The 12,707-nt window shown below is 43.1% G+C and overlaps 3 protein-coding genes across 6 annotated transcripts in view; all 3 read right to left on the bottom strand.

Moving 5' to 3' along the window:
- ppp2r5eb (protein phosphatase 2, regulatory subunit B', epsilon) overlaps positions 1 to 3,711 on the bottom strand; it is a 48,687-nt gene extending 44,976 nt beyond the window's left edge. The window contains exon 1 of one of the 4 annotated variants that reach the window (XM_034858495.1): positions 3,003 to 3,711. In XM_034858495.1, the coding sequence (XP_034714386.1) occupies positions 3,003 to 3,031 (29 nt within the window). In that variant the 5' untranslated portion in view covers positions 3,032 to 3,711. The remainder of the gene's footprint in view (positions 1 to 3,002) is intronic. The other 3 variants (XM_034858498.1, XM_034858496.1, XM_034858497.1) reach the window with 3 other exon arrangements.
- galcb (galactosylceramidase b) overlaps positions 1 to 12,707 on the bottom strand; it is a 379,778-nt gene that overhangs the window by 218,778 nt on the left and 148,293 nt on the right. The gene's annotated exons all lie outside the window — the stretch shown is intronic.
- wdr89 (WD repeat domain 89) lies at positions 6,647 to 8,768 on the bottom strand. The gene is made up of 2 exons (XM_034858502.1): positions 8,497 to 8,768; positions 6,647 to 7,951 (listed from the first exon to the last, which is right to left on the bottom strand). The coding sequence occupies exon 2, from the start codon at positions 7,917 to 7,919 to the stop codon at positions 6,768 to 6,770; it is 1,152 nt and encodes a 383-aa protein (XP_034714393.1). The 5' UTR covers positions 7,920 to 7,951; positions 8,497 to 8,768; the 3' UTR covers positions 6,647 to 6,767.

Raw genomic sequence — 12,707 nt, 5'->3', positions numbered from 1 at the left:
ACGGCGGACAACAGGGACGGCAACAGAAAGGGAGGAAGAGGAGGGAGGGAGCTGCTGTTCAACAGGAAGTCAACAAATAGGCAACGGCAAGGCAGAGCACCAGGAGCTGAAGTGAGGGAACAAACACGTACAGGAATACACTCACACCCACATATTTTTTTTAAATTTTTTTTTTTAAAGAGGCGAGCAGGAGGAAAGCTCAAGGATCTCTCGCCTGTTGCCCAAAATTCAAAGCAGCTGCAAAAACCAACCAAACTTTGGGTATGAGTGAATTAGTTCCTTACTCCAATACTTGATTTGAACTCATGTTACCAGCAGGTAATCGCTTCAGCAACCTTTAACTCCATGGAGACAAAATGTAAGCTACATCACGTCATTTATGATAAGACGGTCTCTTATCAAGATGGATGTCATCATCTACTGAGAGACACGTTGAGGACTTGTGAAAACTGTTCCTGCGACTAACAACCACCGGTTCCCAGAGCCTCGGGGAAGAAGAATATGTATTGGGGGGTTCGTGCCTTTAAGGGACTGGACCCTACATGAACCTCTATGTATACTTTATGTGCGCAAGATTGAGGGAATGGGGAATGATCGTTCATATATAAACACAAGAAACTAAAATAAATAATACATGGAGTTAAAGACTTGCAACTGGCCATGTAATTAATTAGGACAACAGGTTATTTGACCACTGATATTATTAGGGCAGCAATAAACTATCATTGTTATTATCAATTAATCTACAGGCTATTTTCTTGATTTATTAATTGTTTGAGCTACAAAATTTGCTTTGTGCGCTATGTTTTGTATGCCTGACGATCTGAGAACCCAAAGAAGTTCAGTTTGTTACCACATAGAAGAAAATACTCAGATTTTTTGGTCAATCAACCAATCGTACAAGTATTTCAAATCAATCCATTTTGGTTGTCACGATTCCAATGAAATGTTATCCCATCGGCTCCTTAAATGTTTGTATGATGTCATGATTCAATTCTACACACTACACACACACACACACACACACACGATTAATATTTTACTTCTGTGATTACAAAGGGGAGCTACAATGCATCACTCATGGCAAACACAGGAAATGTCCTTAGAGAAATGTATCAATTTCAGGTTAGATTTGCAGCCATTAGCGATTCCAGGAGCCAGAACCGAGCGTGTTCCCCTCCTATCACAGCAACAAATGGTTCCTGCACCACAACGAGGACAGGTTATTGTACATCTCAATTCCATGAGTTACTGATGAATGGATAAGTGGTGCCGGCACTAAGTGCATCAGTCCAAATCCCAGATGTACTATTTCAACAACTCCCTTCTTCAGAAAGTTGACGTTGAGAGACACACACACACACACACTGCAGTGACTGCACCAGTGTCATAAACACAGGAGACTTTGGATCTTAAGCTATCTAAAACCTGCCCTCAACATCGTATGACATTCAAAAACCGTGAAGATGAACCAGCGCGCGCGCGCGCGCGCACACACACACACACACACACACACACACACACACACACACACACACACACACACACACACACACACACACACACACACACACACACACACACACACACACACACACACACACACACACACACACACACACACACACACACAAGGAATGCCAGTGTTGTGACACAATGTTTGCTTGTACAGGAAAACATGACAGACCGGTGGCATCTTTAGAGTTTGTCAAACGGAGCTAATTACCATCACACAGTTGACAGGTGACTTCACTTGACTTGTACAACTCATGGAATATTAAAAATCAGCATTTTACTTGAAGCCAACCTGCCCAAGACTAGGGCTGCACACTAAATATTTTAATGTCAGTGTAATATCAACTTGCGCAATAAACACATTGCAAAATTCACTCATGGAATATTTGTTTGTTGAAACAGTATTATTAGAAAACTGCAATTTAAAATGTCATTTTCATTATTCTCCTTCTTTAGGGGTTCAGTTCAATGTTCAATTTGATCAATGAAATAATGTTGACAATTATTTCCTTTAATTTGTTTTAATCAACAAGCCATGTCTTGTATTTTAGCAGTTTACTGAAAGCAGCAGAAAGGCAGAACTGAGTACATTTCTGTTTCTGCACCAGCAACGCCGTTATCGCATGTTTCTTCATAACGTGCAGCCCTACCCATGACAGAATGCTTTCCTAATAACATTATAAAGATCATATCCATAACAGTGTCAGTTGATGTTACTTATTTACTGTTATCAGCTAAAGCAGCAAACAGGGCAGCTAAACTGGTCTCAGGCCAGCTTTTCAGGGCTCATGGAGAAATAAACAGCACCATGACTAGGGCTGCACAATAAAATCAACATCACTAGATTAAACAGCCTTATTGAATATCGCATATTTTCTCATGTCGTGCAGCCCTGCCCAGTACCAAATGCTTCCCTGACATCAGCTCTGCCCTTAAAACATCAGTCCCTGAGCCACCACCTAAGCCAAATGACATAATAAAGATCATATCTAGAACAGTGGAATTTGATGTTAAATATATGTATTTTTATCAGCTAGAGAAGCTGGAGCCATCAAGCCCGGTTCAGGATAGCTGTCGTTAGCTTGGCCAGGTCGGGCCTGGCGGCAGCGGCAGCATCATATTCAAAACTTGACAGCGCGATAACCTCACTAACGTTAGCTAGCGTTAGCATCGCTAGCTTCCCGATTAACCGTTACAAAGCGTATGCTACTAACGCTTATGTCGTTAGCTAGTTGTCTCCTCATATCACACAAAACACTTACATATTAGTAACATTGACACAATGCAGCCTTTCGTCAACCTTTTAGATTTTAGGTTGTTTTTTTTTAGCATTTTTTGGTTAATGCTACGGCTATCGCGGGTTAGCTCAAGTTGAACATGTAGCCTTAGCTAGCTTATTAGCCACCACCAGCTAGCTTTCAGTGCATCTAGCTGATATGAAAACATTGAATAGATAATAAACATGTGTGCTAATAAAATAACGTTACCTGGGCGGACTTGCGCGATCACCCATCATCCCAGACGTAAATACAGGGGGCAGTGCTAATGCTGCTACCGTTAGCTAGCGTTCACAGACTGACAGACCGACTTGGGAAACACACACCGTCCCGAGTCCCGACCCCGACAAGCTGCAGCCGACCGAGTGGCTGTTAGCTCTCCAAACGTAGTACTTTACCTTGATCCTCTGTGGTTCGCAACGGAGACGGCGGCGGAGGAGTTATCCTATGTTTGGAGATCTATCTAGCTGTGAGACTACCTCCAGCTCGGTGCAAACAGCAGGAAGATCTGGCCTCAAACAGCCAAACCCACGAGTACCTTTTTCCTTCCAACGGAATAATCCTCAAACTCCCATTAATAGCAAAATACGGCTATATAAAACGATTAGGATAACGCTTTTACATTCCTGTTAATGATTCGATTGCTTGTCTCCCCCAAACCCCGGGATTTTGGTGTTTTCCTTAGCTCGTTTATGATTCGGGGCTGTTTCTTTTTCACCCTATTGTCAACACTGGCACACATAACAGACGTGCATAGCAGCGTGCTTGACGGGTTAAGATCGACGTACGACGGCGATTGGCTGCTGGAAGCAATGTCAAGCGCTGTGATTGGACAAGAGACGGTGTCAATCAAATTGCAGAGGGAAATGAGGCTCTGATCCGCCGGTTAGGTGGAGGGGAAGGGACAAGGAAAGGCAGAGAACAGTGTGCGCGGAGTGTGTCCGCCGCACAGCGCGCAGGAATGAGGCTAAACCTGTCCGAGGCCCAGCCCTTCGCTTCCACTCCGCTTTACCCGCTCTTGGACGGCAGACCTGACCCAGCTCTACTGTACACTGACTACATTTCCAGCCCGCTGCGGAGCCGACGCAGGGCGGTGTGAAGGAAGAGTGGTTGTCGGCGTCTGTGCAAGCCGCGAGATTAGACACCGATAGGTTAGCGGAAAGAGAGTTACATAACTATATCATAATAATAATAATAATAAGTATACCAGGGGCGGTGCCAAACGGTTTAAACCTTTGAGGCTCCGCCCATATCCCGGGGACTCCAGGGGCATGCTCCCCTGTGGACACTGTCTCCCCGTTACAGCCCAACGCAGTATTTAAAGCCATTTGATGATAGAATGCCTAAAAGAAATGGGAAAAATACACTTAAAGCCTACACCCTATTTTATATGCAACTCAAACTGCCTTTATCATTCTGAAACAATAACATGCTGAGGATGAGCATGCAAGCTTTGTCTGATTATTACTTTTTAATTACATAACATAGGTAGGGTTTGAAAAATGGACAATAATATCTGTTTTGTGCAATTACACTGGCTTAAAATGTGTGCAATACTCTTTACAACTCATTACAACTCCTTAATTATGTAAAGACCGTCTCATAACATTTTTATATTTCTACTTGATATTTATACAATTTGTGCAACTGCAACACAGAATTCCCCCCCCAGGGATCAATAAAGTATTTCTGAATCTGATTTGTGTTATAGTCTGCTGGAGTCAAGTTCACACAAAGAATTTTGTTCTCAATTATATTAGATTTCTGTAGGGAGTAATAGCACTAGTAGTAGTAATATCATATCATTGCCAATCTGGGCAGACATATGCATATAGATGGGGATATTTCCCCAGTAACAGACCTTTGGCTCCATTGATTTTAACTGCCGCAGATTGATTTCTTTGTGTGGTCAGTCAAAGTCATAATGGCTTTAGAAATGCATACTTATGATTTGGAAAATAGTGGATATTTGCTTCAATCATAGATCTCTTCCAGAAGGAATGTCCTGTAAAACCTTCTCTTCTGTTATGTGCATTAATAAAGCAACGCCTCTCGTCACCATGTAAATAATCAGCACGCTCTAATGTCTCCAATGTAAATAAAGGATGTCCCTGGAGTCCCACACAGACACACACTCGCGCTGCCTGTCGTCTTCTTCCACTCGTTGCTGAGCTGCTCCGTCACGTTCACTATGGGATGCAGCGCCCTACGGCAGCTTTAAAGGACAAATCTTACTATAATGGACATTTGGACACATTAGTAACAATTATATTATTACAATTAGGTCAGAGGAATCTCAGCTGGGTCCCAATACCATACTAACTTCCCAGAATGCATCTAGGGTTTCCCCTGATGTTAGAAGACGTAGGTGCTGTACCCAAGCTGTTTTTGGGCCAAATGCATGTAAAATACTAACTACGTGACTTTTCTCAGATTGGATCACTGTAGTTGGTCCCTGTGGACTTCTTTGAAAGTTTTGTCTTTCAGCTTTTGAAATGTTATTTTTTCTGTTGTCTTTTCCATCTTTACCAATGTCTTAGATTCACATGATGGTCCTAAATTATGTATGATTTCATTTTGTTTTTATCATATCATCCCTATGTGCACCTGTCTTTTGCAAACCTAGGGAAAACACTGGAATGATTAGCTGACAAATCTACTACATTTGCATACATCCCATAATAATCTGGGCTGCTGGGTACATCAAGGCTCCCTAACAACGCCAAGTAGAAGAATATTAGATTTCTGTAGGGAATAGCAGCAGAAGTAGTAATGGTAGTAGTAGTAGTACTAGTAGTAGTAGAAATAGCAGCAGCATAAAACAATCCCCCTATGGCAAGTATGACTAAATATACAGTGTATAGCATACATTGAGATTCACAGTACATTGTTTTTTTCAGTAAGTATTCAAGAGGTTGATGTACTTCATAGTTGTGTACTGTCAGGAAAAAGTACGCAACATATGAAACCTTTTCATTGACCAGCGGTTCTACAGCACGCTTTGTTGGCCGATGAATATCTCACCACCCAAGGAGGATGAAAGTGTGTGTGTTAGGTGTGTGTGTGTGTCTCAGCGCCTGGTAAAACATGACATACAGCCTATTTGGTAGAAAGACAACACTATTAGTAAAAGCCTACTGGTTATGACAATTAGAAGTAAGGGGGGGGTGTCTCCGTTCCGCCTTGCATTAACATGCAGTCTGTATCTGCATATTGAATCTGGAGCCGGGAAACGCAGGTGTCCGTGCCCGCTACCTCAACTCAGCACGGAGAAGCAGCATTCAGTTCCTGTGGACCACACATCGGGGGTGTAACGACACATGTGTTTTCAATGACCAAATAGAAAATATCGATAAATATCATCTTTAAGATGTGCCTTTATTTTTAAATTCCAACGTTACATTTATTCTTTCTATTAAAAAGAATGGTGTTTTTCATTGAATTGTCTTAAAGAGCTCAGCAATAAAATGAAAAGGTATGAATGTTGATGTAATTGTTGAATTTGATTAGAAATGTTAATTTGTAATTATATAAGTAACTGTTGGTTGCTAGCTATGCTAGCTGTAGACCCTCTACACATTCATAGCAACCCAAATAATAAGAGGGATATTGTTACAGTACAGAGAAAATGTTAATGATAATGGAGAGGGGTGCAGATTACTTCCTGTTATTACACTTTAGGGTCACATAATAAACATAAGTAACTTGTATTCATAAAGCGCAAGGACACTTTACAGAACGACAGTGGCTACGCTATTTAATTTGTTTAAAAAAGTCATAAATATATTTTGTTAAATTTGACTGAAAGACTCAAATATATTGTTATATCGCCATTATTTCTGAGACAATGAATAGCACAGCCTCATTTGGAACAGTTCCATCTCTACAGAGCACCTCCGTCCACAGGGGACAGACACGCTGAGACGTGTCCATCGGAGCGGGTATTCAGAGGACTTAATGTCAGGCTACTAGGACTCACGCAGTATTTTGTCTTGCTTCCTTCTTTTCTTTCTGGTAGCCGTGTTTTTTATGCGGTCTGGATTTGAGGCTCAAAGCGGATTCGGACTTCATTGACTTCCTTTTCCCTGCGGTGAGCTCCTCCCCTCCCGGTTTCCACAGCAACAGCTGAGCGTCTTCACCCCCGGTCACCAGAGCCTCTCCTGCCGCGTCCCACAGGAAGCAGCGCACCGTGGAGGCGTGGCCGCCCTCCAGGGTCCTGAGCAGGCGAAGCCCCCCCCCGTCACAGCCCATCAGGTGGAGATCCCCGCTGTTCTTCCCTCCGACCACCAGCAGCTTCTGGGCCCCCTCCAGCCACCAGCCCCCCACCAGGTAATCCACGCCTCCCCCGTCGGCCAGCAGAGCCACGCCACGGGCGTCCGAAGTGCTGAAGACGGTGAGGGGCTCGTCTGTGTCCAGGTGACCCAGATCCCACAGGTGCAGCCCCTCGTCGTGGCTGAGGCACAGCAGCTGGGTGTAGTCGGCGCCGCACCAACACACCGAGGCGGCAGACGAGTGGCTGTTACAGGTGGCGAGCAGCGCCTCGTCCTCCGCGCCCCGGCTCAGGTCGAACACGTTCACGAGGCCGTCCGTGGAGCTGGACGCCAGGCGGTCCTTCTCTCGGGGGTGGAAGCGCACGTGCGTGATGTCATCACTGTGGGACTCAGAATACACACCGAGGAGCCCACCACCGGGCTTCCTGACATCCCAGAAGACCAGGAAGCTGTCCTCCTCGTTGACCTGCTCCGTGCCGGCACACAGCAGCGCGTCGCTGCAGCTCAGGTCCACGCTGCAGTAGCTGTGGGACGGGTCGCTGAGAAACACCTGGGCTGCCTCCGTCCCGGGGCGCCGCACGTCCCACCCCCGGACCGTCCCATCAGCAGAACCGGAGTAGAGGACGTCAGGGGAGGCGTGGGAGAAAACAACCCCGCAGAGTGGCCCACTGTGGCCCCGGTACTCCCCCACCGGGTTCAGAGAGTCCTTGTTGTGAAGGTGGATGGTGAAGTTGGAGCAGGACACGGCCAGCAGGCCCGCCGGCTGCAGGGCCACGTCCAGCAGGTAGGTGGGTTCCTCTGAACGAGTCCGCCTGGCGATGGACAGACCTTGGAGCTTCTCCTCCAACCCCTCCATGGCAGCTCAGCGTGAAGAGACTCAACCACACTGAACAGGGAGAAGAAGACCACTCATTTAAAGTGGCCTTTCAGAAGCCAAGAACTGCATTTAGTCCATTAAATCTCTCTGAAACACACACACACACACACACACACACACACACACACACACACACACACACACACACACACCCCATTGGTTATTGGTTAATAGGTGGGCTCTTCGTCCATGGCAAGACTCAATTCAAAATTCCCATCCTTTAATGTTTACATGCTTATTGGCAATCCGGTATACATCAGTAAAACAAAAGTGATTATAAACGTCAATAACGTGTAGTTTGGCTAATGTGCCATATGCCGAATTAGGCACAGCATAATAGTCATTTATGACGGTTTGACTCGTATCAGTGTTGTATTTATTATTACCTTTAAACAAAGAAACACAAAAAACACACTTTTTTTTAATTGAGTTTGGCATTGGCTTGAGATTCGAGCAGAAGTTGGGTCCCAGGCACCGTTTGAATCCTAGTTATCGGGCTTGTGTTATTAATAATTATGTGATTATTAATGTGTAATGTCTTGTTATTTCCAACCTACCTCCTCGCCACAAATGTCCACAAATTAAAAATAATAACTACCCTTTGTAGATTACTTGGACATGTCGGTCGCCATTTTGGACAAAAAAAACGCCACACAGTTATAAGTTATAATAAGTTAAGTTATAATGAAATATTATAACATTAACGTTATTGAAAAACCTCGTAAATAGAACCGATAGTGTCGTCACACCGCCAGCTGAAAACACGCATGGCGGACATACCCTGTGTTACCATATTTACGGCCGGGTCGTAACTCTCTCTCAATAAAAGGTTCCGCTGGTGTTAGATGTTCTAATGTTCAGCGAAGACTTTACTGTTAAATCAAACATTATTCAATTTATTCTTACACAAAAATATTTTTCTCTATATATACACACATATTTAAAACTATAAAACTACATATAATTACTATATAAGCTATTCATTTTGTTTTTATCAGGGCTCTATCCCATAAAAAGATCATTCATATTTTAAATTTTCTGATTTTTTTCTTCCCATAATACTTTTAAAAATACTCTTACTCCACTGTAGAGGGATTTTGGTTAGAAATACACATAAATAAGTATTTAGACATATTTGACACTCATGCTGGATTACAACTTGGAAAATTGTGATTTATTTGAATTTATATTGTTATAAAAACAACAATTTTGTTAAGAAAACCCTTTCAGATGTTTGAGGATGTAACAACATACTAACTACTGACCCCCAATACACAGTACTATTCCATCTTTATTTTTTACCTTTCCTGTTGTCCACTAAATGAAGTCCTAATGAAAAAAGACTGAGCTCTGTGTAGGTCCTGACTCGTCCAGCAGGGGGCAGCAGCAGCTTGCTGGTCTCTGTCCTCAGGAGTCCCCAAGGCTTCCAGCTGACACAGAAACCAATGAAATAAAAGCTCAGTTTGAACCTGTGGAGGCTCCGGACCATCATCAGGTTAGCAGACTGGACCAGAGACTCTGATGGACATTCCTAGTGTCCTTCATCTTGTCCTCAGTGGCAGCAGCTGTCTTTGGATAGTTATTTCCAAGAAAACAGAAGTCTGTCCACAATCCTGTGTCCTCTCACTTTTGTTGAGACAAGAAGAGAAATGAGGCCAGCAGCTGGAATCTGTGTCCTCTGGATTCTGTGTCCTCTGGGGTCTGTGTCCCCTGGGGCCTCTGGAGTCCGTGTCCCCTAGAGTCTGTGTCCCCTGGGCTCTGTGTCCCCTGGGGCCTGTGTCCTCTGGAGTCTGTGCATCACAACCCCCCCCCCCCCCCCACACACCTACTTTCCCAAATTCCTTTAAACAGTCAGATTAAATCTGCAGATTCAAAATAATCCTGTGGAACTGCATTCAAAATCTCTCAAAGGAAATAGCAAAACTGAAATATTGAGAGTTTTATTCCAAAATGAAAAATAGGACACCCTTTTTTTAATAGAACACAGTTTTGAAGAATGAAGCAATTTTGCAACTTTGCAAAAAATTATTTTGGAATGAAACCCGTCAGATTATAATTATTAATATTATTATTATTATTATTATTAGGTTTTAGACAGTAGAAAACTCATTTCTCTCATGTGAACAGTCAGTGAATCTGAAGCAAAAGTTTCAAATCAAATGCTTTGGAGTTTATTTAGCATAGACATGAAAGTTTCAACGTTACAGTGTATTGTTGCTAAGCCCCCCCCCCCCCCTCCCAGTCCTTCATCCCCATTAACACAGCTACAAAGTGCAAAAAGAACAAGAACTATACAAACCTACATAGAAAGGTCCTGAACAACAATAAAGGCACTAAAGGGAGGCCACTTTATGTATTTATTTGGTCAAAGTGATAGATCTGTGTCATAAAAAGTCTCTGACAGAAAGAAAGAAAGAAAGAAAGAAAGAAAGAAAGAAAGAAAGAAAGAAAGAAAGAAAGAAAGAAAGAAAGAAAGAAAGAAAGAAAAGACCTTGAACGGAACAAACACAGGTCGGTGCTTTTAAAGAGAAGATCTGTGAGAAACTCCCTGATGTGGTCTGTGGGCTGAGCCATTAAGGCTGCTACAGCAATGTTTAGCTCCATATCTGATTTTATGATTTGGGAGAAATATTACAACGGCTCCGGGACGCTGTAACGAGTCCTGGGATGCTGAGTCCCTGGACTAAATCAACATCTACAACAACTGAACACATTCCAACACATTTAAGAAGGTGGTGATTGGACAAGACAAACCTCTGGATCCCAAACCATGTTTGTAAGAAATATTGTTGCATTCTGACGACGTGTTTCTGAAATCGACTTTTAACTTATTTGCCAAATTTAGCCAATGTGGTTTATCAGACTCTATTATTTTCAGTTGTTTGGTAGAGGGTTTAGTTGCAACATTTAACTGAACAATTACTCCATATTCAGTTTGAAATACCCGTCATCTGGCTTCAGCTCTGCAAAAATAAAGCTGAAGGGTTAAATGACTGAACGTTCCAAGCTTCTCCATACTGGGCACACATGCAGGAACTCAGACTTTTTAATGGACGAACTGATGAAACAAGCTTATTGGAATGTGGTCCTGAACGCAGCTCCACCACAGCATTAACAGTAAAAAGGCAACAGGACAAACTTCCTGTTTCACCGGCTCAGAGAGGAAGCCACATTCAGGACAAAGAATTATAAAAAAACTGTAATATGTTGGTGCACGAGGCAAGGCCACAGGAAGTGAAAGGAGCCTTCAAACCGACCAATCAGCCTCATGTTGTCCTCCGGCCACATATGACCCATATTCAACGTTTCAGTATCAGAAATGTTGCTTTCTTTTTAGCGTATTGCCCCAAAAATAACAGATGGCTTCAAACCACGCTCTTTGAGGGTAAAATGAAGGACTGAATTCCTTTCGTTAAATTTTGGTCGTTTGTATTCAGATTTCTAGCATTTGAAAATAAAGTGAAATGCTTTTGTGACTAAACAATGACATATAGACATCTTCTGATTCACAATCATTTAAAACTTAGCTTTAACTCAGAAATAAGGTATAATGTGTTGAACAGTTGAACATGATAGGATGGGGGCTCTTTAGTTTCATCTGCCAACTACAGCGCCTGGAACACTTCGGATTGCACACCCTAAATCCACTTTTTCACATGAAATGGAACTGAACTCTGACCTCAGATCAGCATTTAGGACCAACTTGCCCCCTTTCTGCCCAGCTCAGGGGGAACGCAGTGCATTCTGGGAACAGTGCATTCATATTAGGTCAGTACCGTACACAACAACAACAACACGTCAGCCAGATCCCGCTGAACCACTGATGCGGATTAAGACTTTTTTCTCTGTTAAGGTCCCCAGCAGCACCAACTGCCCGTAGACATTGCCCTGGAGCAAGGCACTCCAACCACAGCTGCTGCAGTGGATAAACAGCAGGTATCTGATGAGATTTACTCCGTAGGGTATGTCATTTGGTATTGAAAGACTGAGTACCCAGCCCTAGAAGTGTGTGTGAGTGCGACTGGCGTTCCAGCTGTCTGATTGGCTAAGCTGGATCTCAGTGTCCGCCCACCCGAAGCACCATCTAACCACAGGTTATGGGTTCGGTGCCACAAATAAAACATTTTACACAAGAAACAAAAAGAAGCAACCCAATCTCTCTAGCTTCTTCCAGGTTTTCACCCAGCCGATGTTAATCCCAGCTGGATTGGATCCGCGTGTACGTAATCAAGGAGCACCAAATCCAAAGAAATACTTTAGATATGTAAAGTTCTTCTTCCACTTCGGAAAAACAACTGGACTGGAAGGAGGGCTCTACAGTATGAGACTGTTTACAAAAATAAAAATAAAAACTTTCTAGCGCTTTTGGGTACAAAAAAATGAAGGATTTCAAGAATATAGTTTGAATACTTTGAAAATAAAAAGTTATATTTTCCAGAGTTTGGTCATAAATATAAGTCTCCTCTGCACAGGAAGTGGAAGCATCTCTAACAGGAAGTCAGTCTACAGTGATAGAAAAAGAAAAAGTGGAGGCAATTGGGCCGATTCCTGATGTCCAATTAAAAAAATATGACAAACTTCTCTGTACATTTCCCAGACAAAAGTGATCTGGATCAGTCAGTATGGGCTCGGAAAACCAACCAATCAGAAGAGAGCAGAGTGGGGGAGCCCTTTAGAAAACCAACCAATCAGAAGAGAGCAGAGTGGGGGGAGCCCTTTACGAACACAACTGTACACGTGCAATCAAACACCTCGAAAAGTCGGTTT

This window comes from Etheostoma cragini, chromosome 20 (genome assembly GCF_013103735.1).
Source record: "Etheostoma cragini isolate CJK2018 chromosome 20, CSU_Ecrag_1.0, whole genome shotgun sequence".
Lineage (NCBI taxonomy): Eukaryota > Metazoa > Chordata > Actinopteri > Perciformes > Percidae > Etheostoma > Etheostoma cragini.
The sequence above is the reverse complement of the archived record's forward strand: the minus strand, read 5'-3'. Positions and strand labels throughout refer to the sequence as shown.

Excerpts from the sequence above, each read along its gene's own strand:
- wdr89 (XM_034858502.1), bottom strand. The coding sequence starts at position 7,919 with ATGGAGGGGTTGGAGGAGAAGCTCCAAGGTCTGTCCATCGCCAGGCGG.